Source organism: Doryrhamphus excisus, linkage group LG6 (genome assembly GCF_037039965.1).
Source record: "Doryrhamphus excisus strain RoL-2023G ecotype Guam linkage group LG6, RoL_Dexc_Guam_v1.1, whole genome shotgun sequence".
NCBI classification, from domain to species: domain Eukaryota; kingdom Metazoa; phylum Chordata; class Actinopteri; order Syngnathiformes; family Syngnathidae; genus Doryrhamphus; species Doryrhamphus excisus.
This window is the reverse complement of record NC_136362.1, coordinates 11,191,721-11,207,224: the sequence shown is the minus strand read 5'-3', so window position 1 is coordinate 11,207,224 and position 15,504 is coordinate 11,191,721. Positions and strand designations below refer to the sequence as shown.

The 15,504-nt window shown below is 42.3% G+C and overlaps 1 protein-coding gene across 1 annotated transcript in view; it reads left to right on the top strand.

The window, feature by feature from the left end:
- Nucleotides 1–1,404: 1,404 nt before the first annotated feature.
- LOC131125769 (vertebrate ancient opsin-like) overlaps nt 1,405–15,504 on the top strand; it is a 64,519-nt gene continuing 50,419 nt past the window's right edge. The window contains exons 1-2 of the mRNA XM_078791412.1: nt 1,405–2,116; nt 11,502–11,830. Coding sequence (XP_078647538.1) covers nt 1,741–2,116; nt 11,502–11,830 — 705 coding nt within the window. The 5' untranslated portion in view covers nt 1,405–1,740. The remainder of the gene's footprint in view (nt 2,117–11,501; nt 11,831–15,504) is intronic.

Genomic DNA, 15,504 nt, shown 5'->3' with positions numbered 1-15,504 from the left:
TACTCCGTCGTGACAGGCGTCGTGTCAATTTATGACTTCATTCTTGTACGATTTAATTCCCAAAATCTCCGATTATTTTAATACTCCGTAGTGACAGGCATCGTGTCAATTTATGACTTCATTCTTGTACATGTGCAACTTTATTCCCAAAATCTCAGATTATTTTAATACCTCATTGTGACAGGCATTCGGGTCAATTTATGACTCCATAAATTTTTTACATTGTTTTTGTAAATTTACGACTTTATTCTCGGAATCTGTGATTATTTAAAACTCTGTCGTAACAGGCATTGCCTGAGACAGCTATGACAAGGGGTCCTACTATTCCGTGTTGGAAAACAGATGATACATAGATGACCAGATCTTCATTCATTAATTTTCTACTGCTTATCCTCATGAGGGGGTGCTGGGGCCTATCCCAGCTGTCTTTGGGCTGGTGGCCAGCCAATCACAGGGCACATATAGACAAACAACCATTCACACTCACATTCATACCTATGGACAATTTGGAGTTGCCAATTAACCTAGCATGTTTTTGGAATGTGGGAGGAAACCGGAGTACCCGGAGAAAACCCACGCATGCACGGGGAGAACATGCAAACTCCACACAGAGATGGAATTGAACTTGGGTCTCCTTGCTGTGAGGCATGTGCGCTAACCACTCGTGCAACTCAGTCACACACATTCATTTATTCATTTTCTAACGGTTCTTCCTCACGAGGGTCGCGGGGGGTGCTGGGGCTTATCCCAGTTGTCTTCGGGCCAGCCAATCACAGAGCACAAAAAGACAAACAACCATTCACACTCACATTCATACATATGGACAATTTGGAGTGGCCAATTAACCTAGCATGTTTTTGGAATGTGGGAGAAATGTCATAGAAAATCCACGCATGCACGGGGAGAACATGCAAACTCCACACAGAGATGGCCGACGATGGAATTGAACACTGATCTTCTCGCTGTGAGGCCTGTGCGCTAACCACTCGACCCCCGTGCAGCCACCAGATCTTCATATAAGTCACAAATCCAACTGCTTCTTAAGAACGGATCCCCAATTTGCAAAGTTTCTCTATTATCCCAAGGTCAACCAAGTCCCAAAACATTGTATTCTTTGTTCTTGAGGGATCGTGAAGATATTCAGCCATCCAGATCACGACAGTTGGATTTCTTTCCTCCCGTCCTTGCAGAAGTTTTTGAAGCAAGTGGGACCAAGCGTGGGTTCCTTAGAGAACAACTCTGAACTGAAACCCAACTGTTCATTAAGCAGGTTGGGTTTTAATGCAGTTCTGTCTTCAGCAAACAGGGTGATGATGATGGTGATGATGGTTTATTTGGTCTTCATGCTGCTCTCTTCCCACCCCCACTCCCTCCTTTCTCGGGGCCTTACGTCAGCAGCCCGTGAGCGGCGGAGAATGATTTAAAACAGGGCCAGAGAGGGAAGGTGTTTGTGAAGACAGAGGAGCATCCAGAAAGTGAGTCTGCATGAGCAAAACTTTTTTTGGCTCATTTTTTCCCCCCCAAAAAAAACCTTCTCATGCACTTTAGAAAAGTTGTACCACTATAACAAATAAACTGTTACACTAAATCATTGCATTTTTTTTTAAACTGGACTGGATGTGATATTCTTGGTCCACGCACACACTAACAGAGAAAACCCCCTAAACTGTGCAGTAATTGTGGTTTTTCTATTAGTATCCACTTGGCGCGCAGTGGCCGCCCCAGTGCGCCGCCGCCGAGATGCTCGCATCCAACGTGAGCCTGAGCGGCTGCGCGGGCTTCAACAGCGCTCTGCAAGCCGGAGCCGAGGAAGCTGGTCAGCTGGGGGGCGGCTCTCAGCGCTCCACCCTCTCTCCGACAGGGAACCTCATCGTGGCGGTGTGTTTGGGTTTCATCGGCACTTTCGGACTTGTGAACAACTTGCTGGTGCTGGTGCTTTACTGCCGCTACAAGATGCTGCGATCTCCCATCAACCTGCTCCTGATTAACATTTCCATCAGCGACCTGCTGGTGTGCGTACTGGGGACGCCGTTCAGTTTCGCCGCCAGTACGCAGGGAAGGTGGCTCATTGGAGACAAAGGCTGCGTGTGGTACGGCTTCGCCAATTCACTCTTTGGTAAGTACCGCAACATTTTTTTTGTGTTATATTTTCTACAATCTGCGTGCAAACTGTGCGTCGAAATGACGTATGTATTAATTTTAACGCAAATATGAACCTATTCAAGTTTGATGACCTGCCATTTCTGCACGCATTCATTAAGAGCGCTTTTAATGACCACAATTACTAACTTATAAGTAAAAAAAAACTGCAAAAGTGCAGTGCAGCAGCACACACAGCGTGCAGCATTGCGCACTAAAACGCAGCAAACTCATGACGTCGTCTTGGCGATATGCCTAAATTTTATTATCTCACTTCAAAAAGACGTTTCTGTGACGGTCTGCTGAGCCCATCAATACGGACTGTGGAGCTTCAGATCCACACGGCGGAGGGTGCAATTGGCTGCTAAATGTTTGCCACTGGAGTTGAGTGGGCTGCGCCTCAGGCAAGAGAGATGCTTCATCACCCTTCATTGAGCTGTTTGCGCTGGGCTGAACGTGCACGGCTGTGGCGCACGCTCCGGGTGGAGGGGGTGTCATGGGTAGGATATATGACATAAGAGTTTGCAATAAGAAAAGACACCCTGGTGTACCTGCTGGGGTGATGGAAATTCGAAAAAGTGGCAAATTCAACTGAAACTAGGCCAGGCTGAGGATATAAAAAGCACATTTGGACTTCCTGTATACATGCTGGAAATAAGTTCCATAATCAAAAAGTGTGTTTGGATTCATGTGCATGACACACAGTCGCCATGTATACATGGACCCAAATATTCCAATTCCATTCGGGTTATTTGCTCAAACGGAAAGAATGTAACCTTTGTATACATCTCATTCCGAAAGAAAAGTGCCAATCCGAATGAATATATAATCGGATTCACATGGGTGGAATATTCTTTTCCCCAATCCGATTGAGGTATCTTGTACCCGCTCAATCGGAAAGTTCTTCTTCGTGGTGTTTTTCTTCTTCTGTTGTTTATTGGCGGTTGGCAAGCAGCTTTCGTGTGCATTAGTGCCATCCGTGGAACAGAATCTAAACCCTTCTATGCGCCATTCACAAGTCCAGTTTTATTAAAAAAAAGAAAATACATATCTATATAAAACATGTGCCAAGCTTAATTATAAAATATTAGCAAGATTGAACTTTATCTTTTCCTGTTCCCGGGTGCGTTCTTTCAGCGAATGCTGAGATATGACGTAACACGCAGCTCGAGATGTTGGAGGCGAGCAATCGGCACTGGAAAGTATGTTTTTGATTCAAACTAAATTTCAAGACTGGACAAACGGAAAACTGGCAATACGGAGTTATTCCAACAAGTGAAAGAAAAACTGGAGGAAGTCGGTATCACGTGATGTTGGTGTTTACGCTTTACTGCGCATGCCCCATTGACTATTCTGGTTGATTATAGCGGCGCATGTAGACACGCAATTGGAATATTCCTTTTCCATGTATACAATTGGAAAGGTCATTCGGAAAGATTCCATTCGGAAAGAGAAAAACTCCTCATGTAAACGTGGCTAGTGACTCAAATACTCACTATAGCGACAACACTGTTCAAACTAAAACATTAATGCTATGTCTTAACTGTTGCGCCACGGTGGACCAGTGGTTGGCATGCCGACCTCACAGCTAGGAGACCAGGGTTCAATTCCACCCTCGGCCATCTCAGTGTGGAGTTTGCATGTTCTCCCCGTGCATGCGTGGGTTTTCTCCGGGTACTCCGGTTTTCTCCCACATTCCAAAAACATGCTAGGAAATTTGGCAACTCCAAATTGTCCATACTAGGTATGAATGTGAGTGTGAATGGTTGTTTGTCTATATGTGCCCTGTGATTGGCTGGCGACCAGTCCAGGGTGAGGAAAAGCGGTAGAAAATGAATGAATGAATGTTTTAACTGACGTCACAGCTTTTCCCAAATTTGCAGGAGCCATGAAAGCCATAACCTATTTTGCTTTCTCGTAGTAAATTCATCCATGTGTGTTTTTGTCATTAGTTTATGCGTATAAATCAATTTTATGGCAGTGCATGACTGGCGTAAAAACTAAGCCAACACCATATGGAGATGCGTATATGTAGTGACGACTTCAGACAGGGGAAATCTGAAAGTGAAAAATAAATTAATGAGTACATTATCCATAATGGTCAAATAGTGTCAGTCTGCCATTAAACTACACTCCAAGAACGCGTCTCCGCAGTTACTGAAACGGAAAAATACACTGCATCTGTCAGCGCAGTCCTTCTTTATTTATCTGGAGATTTTTAGCCATTTATCTTGTTTCCATTACTTGTTTCTGCCATGCGGGACACGTCCATCAATCCACCAAATTTCATGTTCAGCTACTTTGAAATATTTCTCGCAGCTCATCAGTCTTCCCAATAAAAACACGTCCACAATCTGAATGACTTTTAACAGGATCACAAAGTTGATAAAGTATTTAGAAGTTTTCCGAAAGGCTTAGCTCCGCATTCTTTTACAACTGCATACACAATCAGTCGCAGCCGGCAGTCATAACTTTCACCCGGTTGAAACTCTTGTGGAAGGACTCATAAATCTTTGGAGGGCATCTATTAGCTATCAGACTTTTAAAGGCATTGCTTCAACTGTTGTTTGTTGAGCTTGAGTACAATCTGAACATTCATTCATTCATTCATTTTCTACCGCTTATCCTCACAAAGGTCGTGGGGGGTGCTGGAGTCTATCCCAGCTGTCCTCGGGTGGGGTACACCCTGGACTGGTGGCCAGCCAATCACAGGGCACATATAGACAAACAACCATTCACACTCATATTCATACCTATGGACAATTTGGAGTCGCCAATTAACCTAGCATGTTTTTGGAATGTGGGAGGAAACCGGAGTACCCGGAGAAAACCCACGCATGCACGGGGAGAACATGCAAACTCCACACAGAGATGGATGAGGGTATAGAATATTGTGTGATATGGAATTTACCAAAAGAAAGGTTAGACTCTCGTCTTACAACAGAAAAAGTTTGTTTCTAACTTTTTCCGTTTTTTAGTAATCAGCGGTAGAACATTGGTAAGTTTCAGGAAAATATCAGTTCCCGACTAAAAAAGTTTTTTGTGAAAAGATACATTTCACATGTTTTCTCCATTCATTCATTTTCTACTGTTTTTTCCTCACGAGGGTCGTGGGGGGTGCTGGAGCCTATCCCAGCTGAAAACGCCACTCATAGATGGCTGAGCAGAGATTCAAATCTCCTGACTGTGTGGTCACCATAACTCTGCTAACCACTCGTTCAAAGTGCGAAACGAACTCTGGTCTCCTACCCTGCGCACTAACCACTCGGTCGCCGTGCAGCCATGATGAATCTTGCACATCCTAAACCTGAACACCCGAACTGGAAAACACACATCCCCACTGAAGGTTAAGTCAGGCTGCCAACTTTACTAAAGGAAAATAATGGAAAATAATAATTCCATAAAATAATGGAAGTAAGAGATGCACATGTGATCATTTTGCACCAGGCAAGTTATTTATCAAACCTGAAACCTGTTTGCGGCCGATGTTTTTGCGTTGTTTGATCACATTTTTAAGAAACGCCAAGCCATGCCGTATCTTTGTTGGAAAAACTAATTGCAACACTGCATTTTTTTGTGTCTGGATCATTCCATCACGAGCCATGGGCCCCTGTCGTGTCCCTGCATAAAAAAAGACATTCATTCAATGTATGTAGCATTCCACAGTGGTTGCTAGGTGTCAGTAATGTTACTGTAATGTTCAGTGAGACACACAAGCACTACATTTATTAGAAGTCACTGACACTGCAGTTTGAAGCATTAAAATGGCCACAAAGTGCATTTAATAAGAGCTTGGCATGGATCTTTTTCATATATTTATGATGCCACTATGATGCATTGTCGGGAAACTTTAATGCATGCATGTTGTGGTACAGTTGTTTCGATATTTGAGGTGATATAAAAGAAAAAAAAATGTCTAAAATTGAAAGTTATGTTTGAAATGTACCTCACTTTTTTTTGTTGGAAACTGATATTTTCCTGAAACTTACCTATGGTCTACTGCTGATTACTAAAGAACTGAAAAAGGTAGGAACAAACTTTTTTGATGAAAGATGAGAGTGTAATCATTATTTTGGTCAGTTCCATGTTTATATAGTCATAGAAAACGATATTCGTTTAAACTGGCCGGAACTGAAATGATTGAAAACTAATATTTTCCTGAAACTTACCCATGGTCTACTGCTGATTACTAAAGAACTGAAAAAGGTAGGAACAAACTTTTTTTGATGAAAGATGAGAGTGTAATCATTGTTTTGGTCAGTTCCATGTTTATATAGTCATAGAAAACGATATTCGTCTAAACTCGCCGGTTCTGAAATGGTTCAATTTCGAAAAATGACACGAATTGAATGAGTTAAAACTCCAAATCAAGATGCTCATTGAGCCTGATTCATTATTTCCGTCTTCACTGTCTTTGTGAACCGACCTCCCTTGTTGCTTTCCTTTACAAAACAATAAAGACTTAACAAAATTGAATATTCCCCATCAATTATGGGCAGCTTCATTCTGTCAAACTTTGAAATACAAAACAGACTTTTCATACTTCCACTTCTGTGGAGATAAGTCGGCAATTTTCCAAAAAAAGGATTACTCTATTTCAGTCACATCCCGGTTAACAAAGTGAGCCTCCAATATACCCCGCGTGTGCTCGCTAACTCAAGTGTTATGCTGAGATTAAGCGTTGAAGATGTGTTACTCTGACATCCACGAGGAGCCAATTTAATAAAACCTGACAAGAGTTGGGATTGTGTGCGCTGGAATAGAAGCGGGAGGAGAGTGTGTGTGTTGAAAGAGGGATAACTGGAAGACATCATTAACATCTGCATTGGTTATGGATGACTTATCTCTCAGTGGGCTCAAAGAAAGGAAACAACGAGGAAGGGTCAAAGACCTGATTGGGAAGATTGTTTCGATGAAACATGTTGGCTTTAGCTTTGACACAGAGATGTCAGTCTTCCTCACGGTTTTGTCGTTTTAATTGACAATATGCTAAAGGGCGAATATGAGTGCGATTTGACTCGTGTACCCTGTAGTTAGCTGAAATAGGCGTAGAAAATGGATAGATGTGAAATGGCAATGCTGCAACCGGCTGAGTCTGACATATTCCCAAAGTCTACCATTTACTCGCAATCTTCTGCTTTGTGCTCACAGCCTCCTTTTCACTCCTAAAATTGGCAGTTATGATTTTCCAGGAGCACATACTCAGACAATTTGGAAGCATACGTGTGTTTTTCCACCCTTTCGGTATCATTCACCTGCGCCCGACCACCTTTTTTTGCATGCCTCCTCGCCTGACCTTGTAATGTAGCGGTCTATTTGGACAACATGTTTGCGTGTCCCTGCATACTGTTTGATTCCTGCTGCTGCTGCCTTGAGTAGACTCTGCACGTGGTCTCTGGATTAACCTTGCAGCGCCGAGGCTTTTTTTGCGGCAAACTGAACTTAAATTGCCTTTGTGCAAGCACTCACACATTTGTCCAAACTGCCGTAATACGAGCTGAAAGATGAAAGAACATGCACCCATCCACAGGAGAGCAAATGCATATCAATATCACGTAGACAACACCTGGCTGGAGTGGTGTTCGGTGAAAAGTGGCCTCAGCGTGAAATAAGAACAACGATGACCCACCGTAAACATCTTAGGGTTAGCCTGCTGCTCAATTTGTGTCATAAACAGTAAATTACAAGACTGTTAAAATCATAAATTTAGTTGGATCACAGCTGTGTTATGTTTTTTTATTGGACAACGGTATTGCTCAATCCTATGTTTTTCATTCATTCTGTCTTTTCCCGGATACGTGGTATTAGGGATGGAATCCAGAGACAGATACTTTTTTTTTTTTAGCAGACGCACAAGACAGACACAGCGAGGGATCATCACAGCAGGGGTGGAACAAGATCCTTTCTTTTTTCCATCCGATCGTAACGCGCTTGATTTTTGGGAAATTAGATTCAGCCGTTGCTTTTGATCCGTATATTTGATTTGTGATGCTGTGAAGTTGCATCGCCTCAAGCATTGGGAGTTAAAAAAAAACAAAAACAAAACAACAACACAGCATTTCTTCGGTAGAACATTAAGCAATCATGTTAGTTAATTTGTTTTACATAAAACAACAGCTTCCAAACATGCTGGTTAGAGATGGAAATGTCTTTGTGATGGACCATTCAATTGGATTTTAGATACACCGGTTACAATGCAATTAAAAAAGACCATATTTTATTTTAAAAACAGCATGATTTGATACAGTGTATGTTCAGGCTCTCGCGTTGTTTACGATACGAACTGTGAACCGGTTGCTCGTCTTGCTTTTCCTTGGGACCTGTCTTGAATCGATTAATCTAAGGATTCTTGACTGATTCTTATCCATCAAGGAGGCTTCTACTGGTGCTTGTCACACCGGATATCCGGTCACATCGGTTTATTGTTCATAACACTAATACTGATGGTAACTTCATGATGTATAGACACAGTCAGTCCTAACATTACGGACCCGATTTTTTTTTATCTTGCAAATTAGTCAATTATCCATCCATAGTCAGTTGTTATGATTGGACACCACATGATACTTAAAGTTAAGCCTCATAACCATAGACTAACTTCTTGCTTTGCAGTCGGTGTGTTTTAGAAGCAAAACAGAAGGCGTTCAAATCGCATCCCACGCTCTAACGAGCGTGAAGGCGGCACACATGAAAGGTAACGATTGGATTTCCAAATGGAATTTCCATTTTACCTAAGACTAACAATTTGAAGATACAGTCGTCCCTTGCAACATTGCGGTTCACACATCACTACCCAACTTTATCCTGGTTTTTCAAAAAATTAATTCATGATCAGTATCTTTGCAGTCCAACATGAAAAAAAATCATATTTATGTGTGGAAGTGGTACATTTATGGCTTGGTATGGTCCAAAGCTGGACCATGCTAGCGGTGCAAGTGAAATGCCAGTATGTCAATACAGTGCACCGTGGCTTGCAGTCGCAGGGAAATCATATTTTCTGGACTATAAGTCGCTCTGGAGTATAAGTGGCAGGAACAGCCAACCTATGAAAAAAAGTGTGACTTATAGTCCGGAAAATACGGTAAATATGGCTTCTATTGAAATACATCATTTTCTACAGTGATCCTGTAGCCTGCGCATTACAGCTGGGCAATGTGGTTTAAACGAAGATGACTATAGGGGTGTTACTTCGTGACTACAGGGTTCTAATAATGGTAAAAATTGCATTGTGTAAAGATCTTTTGGAGAAGATGTCACGTCAACCAAAAGTAATGTTTTTAGGATTTTCCTGACATCTTAATGTTCCAAAGATCATATAAAGGCATTATAATGCTCCGTTGTTAAGTGGTATCACTCTGGGACAGAATACAGAACAGTCACGTCATGGACTTGCATGTTCCTACTTTGATAAGCTAGCCAGATCATTATTTGACATCAGGGGATGGGAACATCACGAACTTATCAGACAGGCAATCAAGACATCAATTTGATGGATGGACTGTGCTGTTTCACGAACCTCTGGTATAGCAAAATAATATACACCCATCAGTAGTTATATATGACCTTTAACGAACGGTACATTCAGAAGGATTTCTGCCTGAATATGAGAAGATAGAGCGCCCACTCTTTGATGATTAAGTGCAGCCTGAGAACAAATGACAGCATCAGCCAAAGCGGAAAAAAAAAACAAGTATGAGTGGATTGCAAGAGAAATGAATGAAAAAAATAAACTGGGAACTTGTTGCTGAGTCAATCAGTGCACATCAAAAGTGCGAGGTTACAAAGCTTTGTTGAGTTTCTCCACCAATAAAACACACAAGTCGTCTTTTTGCAATCTATAAAGCGAAACATCAACGTACTGTAAATATACTGTGAATATGTGTATGGTACAAACAATAAAAAACTAGACACTGTGTATATTTAAATGTATTATTCAAACCTGCCAAATGTCTGGGGCATCTTTTTACAAGCGGTGTCCTGCACAAGTCCACTTAATTGCCAGTAAAAATCAATGAGCTTGAAGGACGATTTCATGGAACATAATGGCCTCCAAACAGAATACAAACAAAATTAAAACACTGGGGGGGGGTCAGCAACACTGAGTTGCAGCCTCAGGTGGCCTGAGCTGTAAAATAATGAAAAGGAGCTTTATTACGGTAGTAAGAGTGTGTGTTCACTGAATAACTTATTGATTTTATTGAAAAAAAATGTTCAAGTCTTGTGTTTAATATTTCACTGAATAGCTACTGTGAAGTGGAAGCCTTGGACTTGGTACTGTTATGGTTTTGAAAGGATCATAGATGTGTTTGTTGCTTAGAAATGTGCCCTGTGATTGGCTGGCGACCAGTCCAGGGTGTACCCCAGCCTCTTGCCCGAAGACAATTGGGATAAGCTCAAGCAAACCCGCGACCCTTGTGAGGATAAGCGGTAGAAAATGAATGTTTACATGAGGAATTTTTCTCTTTCCGAATGGAATCTTTCCGAATGACCTTTCCGAAAGCAATGGTATAGATGGAAAGGAATATTCCAATCGCGTGTCTACATGCGGCGCTATAATCAACCAGAATAGTCAATGGGGCATGCGCAGTAAAGCGTAAACACCAACATCACGTGATACCGACTTCCTCCAGTTTTTCTTTCACTTGTTGGAATAACTCCTTATTGTCATTTTTTCGTTCGTTCCAGTCTTGAAATTTAGTTTGAATCAAAAACAAACTTTCCGCAGCAGTCCAGTGCCGATTGCTCGCCTCCATTTTGTTCAATCGAAGAACATCTGGAGCTGCGTGTTACGTCATATTTCAGCATTCGCTGAAAGAACGCACCCGGGAACAGGAAAAGATAAAGTTCAATCTTGCTAATATTTTATAATTAAGCTAGGCACATGTTTTATATAGATATGTATTTTCTTTTTTAATAAAACTGGACTTGTGAATGGCGTATAGAAGGGTTTAGATTCTGTTCCACAGATGGCGCTAATGCACACGAAAGCTGCTTTTGCCAACCGCTAATAAACAACAGAAGAAGAAAAACACCACGAAGAAGAACTTTCCGTTTGAGCGGGTACAAGATACCTCAATCGGATTGGGGAAAGGAATATTCCACCCTTGTGAATCCAATTATATATTCATTCAGATTGGCACTTTTCTTTCGGAATGAGGTGTATACAAAGGTTACATTCTTTCCGTTTGAGCAAATAACCCGAATGGAATTGGAATATTTGGGTCCATATATACATGGCTACTGTTGAGTCTCAAAGAAGCCATATTAAAAGGAATGACGCTTTGTAAAGTGGAATGTTCTTCAATATCAGTTATTATTGCCCTCGATGTTACCAGCTTCTAATATCTGTTGTCTCATTGTAGGTATCGTGTCCTTGATCTCTCTGGCGGTCCTCTCCTATGAGCGCTACTGCACCATGATGGCTCCCACTGAGGCAGACTCCTCCAACTACTATAAGATCGCATTGGGCATCACCCTCTCTTGGGTCTATTCCCTCATCTGGACTGTGCCTCCACTGTTTGGCTGGAGTCGCTATGGTCCAGAAGGGCCCGGGACCACCTGCTCTGTGGACTGGAAAGCCACGACGACAAATAACATATCTTACATCATCTGTTTGTTTGTTTTTTGCCTCATCGTGCCATTGTTGGTGATCGTGTTCTGCTATGGGAAGCTGCTGTGTGCCATCAGACAGGTGAGTTGGCTTCATCATCAGAATCAATGCAGGTGAGCTTGAGTGTAAATTTACCTATTTAAACGAATGCACCTCTGCTCACATTCTTGGTACACTCCAATATCTGTAGTATACAGTAAAAAATAAACAAAGCCTACTGTAGTTGACTTCTGAAAAATACGTCCTCGTTGACCAGAAAATGCTAAAATTTTTAAGTTTTTATCCCAACAACTTGGCTGCACGCTGGTCGAGTGGTTAGCGCGCAGACCCCGTGCATGCGTGGCTTTTCTCCGGGTACTCCGGTTTCCTCCCACATTCCAAAAACATGCTAGCTTAATTAGCGACTCCAAATTGTCCATAGGTATGAATGTGAGTGTGAATGGTTGTTTGTCTATATGTGCCCTGTGATTGGCTGGCCACCAGTCCAGGATGTTAACCGGCGCAGTGCTAATCAAATAAGGAAATTGCCTTGACCACCACTATCTGTCTTTTTCTCCAAGGAATATTTGTGCCAACTTCCCAAGCACAACTACAGTTATTGGGTAAACATGTTTTTTGATTGATGTTGTCGCGATTTTCCACTCTCGGCCATCTCTGTGTGGAGTTTGCATGTTCTCCCCACGTATGTGTGGGTTTTCTCCGGGTACTCCGGTTTCCTCCCACATTCCAAAAACATGCTAGGTTAATTGGCGACTCCAAGCTATTTCAGTTAGCATAATTTATAGCATATGTTGCTGGACGATAATCGCCCCATGTCCTAAGAACCAGGTTGGGAATGAGGTTTAAGTATCTCGGAGTCTTGTTCCCGAGTGACGGAAGGTTGCAGCGTGAGGTCGACAGAGCCGGAAGACAAAGCTCTCGATTTACTGGTCGATCTATGTTCCCACTCTCACCTATGGTCATGGCTGCACGGGGGGTTAGCATGCATGCCTCACAGCTAGGAGACCCGAGTTCAATTCCACTCTCGGCCAACTCTGTGTGGAGTTTGCATGTTCATGTTTCCCATGCATGCGTGGGTTTTCTCCGGGTACTCCGCTTTCCTCCCACATTCCAAAAACATGCTAGGTTAATTGGCGACTCCAAATTGTCCATAGGTATGAATGTGAGTGTGAATGGTTGTTTGTCTATATGTGCCCTGTGATTGGCTGGCCACCAGTCCAGGGTGTACCCCGCCTCTCGCCCGACAATTGTGAGGTTAAGTGGTCGAAAATGAATGAATGAATGAGCATCCAGGTTAGAGTCCATGGTTGGGATGAGGGATGAGATGCTGCTCTAAGTGGAAGACTTGAAGTACATCTGGGTGAGGGAAGGATGGAACGAGATTGACAGGCGGATTAGTGTAGCGTCTGCAGTGATGTGGACTCTGCATCGGTCTGTTGTGGTGGTCAGTAAACTCTCAATTTACCGATTGATACTATATACCTATGCTCATGAGCTTTGGGTCGTGACTGAAAGGACAAGATCATGGGTAGAAGTGGCCGAAATGAGTCTCGGACAGGGTGGCTGTGCTCATCCCAAAGAAACTTAACACTACACCTCCACATTTAGAGGAGGCAGATGAGGTCGCTGGGTTCCCTGGGGAGGGAAGCCCCGGGACACGTTGGAGAGACTGTGTCTCTCAGCTGACCTGGGAGCGCCTCAGCATCCAGCCAAGGAGCGAGAAGCTTGAGCTTGAGCAGAAGAAGATGGTTGGATGAAATAAGCGTCTGTGTTTTGTAAATGTGGGAGGAACGAAAGTAGCAGCTCTATTCTCCTCAGTTGGACCACTTTTCATATATTTGCATGAAACGTTTCCAAGGCGTTTGCCAATCCCTATTCTGTAGTAGGAGCTAACCAATGGTAGCATTTCACACAGTGTCCTGGAAGAAAATGTACAGAGACAGAATGGGAGGCACTTGTCTCTCTCTCAAGGGAAAACACACACACACACACACACACATGCTCACAGTTCACACTTTGAAAGAACAAGTCCCAGAGCAATTTTTCTAGGATTACAAGCTCCTCCGTCTGTGAGCATCATGTCGTCCCAGATAAACAATGATGTGATTGTTTGTTTGCATCGGCACACGTGTCTTTTTCTGATAAAATTGCCCATCAGCTGCCCAACATTGACACAGCACAGCACTGAAATGAATAACAGCCAACAGTGTAGCCTTTATTGAAGACGTAAGACATATTAGACGATGTGTATGGCAGGGGTCTCAAACACGTATGGCCCGCAGGACACTAGTTTGAGGCCCCCGCCTTGATATGAAAGTTTAACGTTAGTGCGGCCCGCGCAAGTTTGATATGGATGCTGTATGGTATCATGTACCCAGAAAAAAATTTTTACATTTGATTAATTTTTGTGTTAAAGGTTAAATAACTGTTAATAGTTATCCTCCCAATCCGTGTGGAAGTGGTAAGTTTTTGGCTATTTAAGTTTAAAGGAAATAACTTGAAGGCTACCGTTTAGGTCGCTAGCTCTCTAGTTTGCGAGTTAGCATGTGTCTCAAGACCCTGCAGTTGCGCAATATGTTGTAAATAAAAAGAGTATAAATGTGACTATAGTCGTGTTTTGTCATGTCTACAGGGCTCTAATAATGCTTTGTTCATTTTAATCTGAAAAAAATAATTTGTCTACCCACCAACTATATGTGGTTTCTTGAGTTTTTATTATTTGCCGTTTTATTATTGTTATTATATTTATTTATTTATTACTGATTGATTGATTTTCTTTATTCTTGATTTGTTTATTTATTTTTCATCTTATTTTGTGTAGAAAAATAAAAAGTAAGATATTTGAGAACAGCGGAATGTTTTATCAGAGCTTTTCTTGTAGAAAATTGGAACCAAAGCAAAGTTTTTTTAAATTTTTTGGTTTTTAATAAATGCGTTTTTTTTGGGGGGGGGGGGGAACCTGATGCGGCCCAGTCTCACCCAGACCCTAGCTCCAGTGGCCCCCAGGTAAATTGAGTTTGAGACCCCTGGCTTAGACAATAGAACGTTTTTTAATGTGCTGAAGAAGAAATGTTCCCGTTACCCTGACCAGAGACCCCCACCACCCCCCCCCCCCAGGTCCTGGAGGTGCCTGGATGCACCAACAGCAACCCTGCAGATGTTCATGTTAATCCTGCAAAAATGTGTAAAACAATAAAAGTAATTACTCTCACATATACACCTACACACATAGACAAACAAATACAGCTCGTGCAACTGCCCCCCCCCCCCCCCCCCTTAGAGTTGCACGAACACATAGTAGAGACTAGGAATCGACCGATATGTTTTTTTGGGGGGGGCCGATGCCGATACCGATTTTTTGCCATCACCCTCAGCCGATGTCCGATTTTGCTTGGGCCGATATTTGTGGCCGATACTGCTTTTGATCCCTCAATTTACATGAAAAAATGACCATGATAACAAATATTATCACATACTACAGTATTAATTGGCCCTGTACCCTAGAAACCGCCCATGAATGATACGGGGAAAAGGCCGAAATGATACTGTGTCAAAGCCCTGCATACTCAGAGTTTCACTCTGAGCTTTTCTTGTAGAAAATCGGAACCAAAGCCAAGTTTATTATTATTATTTTTTTTAATAAATGCGTTTTTTTTTTTGGAAAAACTGATAATTGACTAAGGAATAGTCAATTATCGGCTATTATTCCATTTTTCTACCCATTTCTGCGTCTTTGCTATATGCTGCTTTATTAT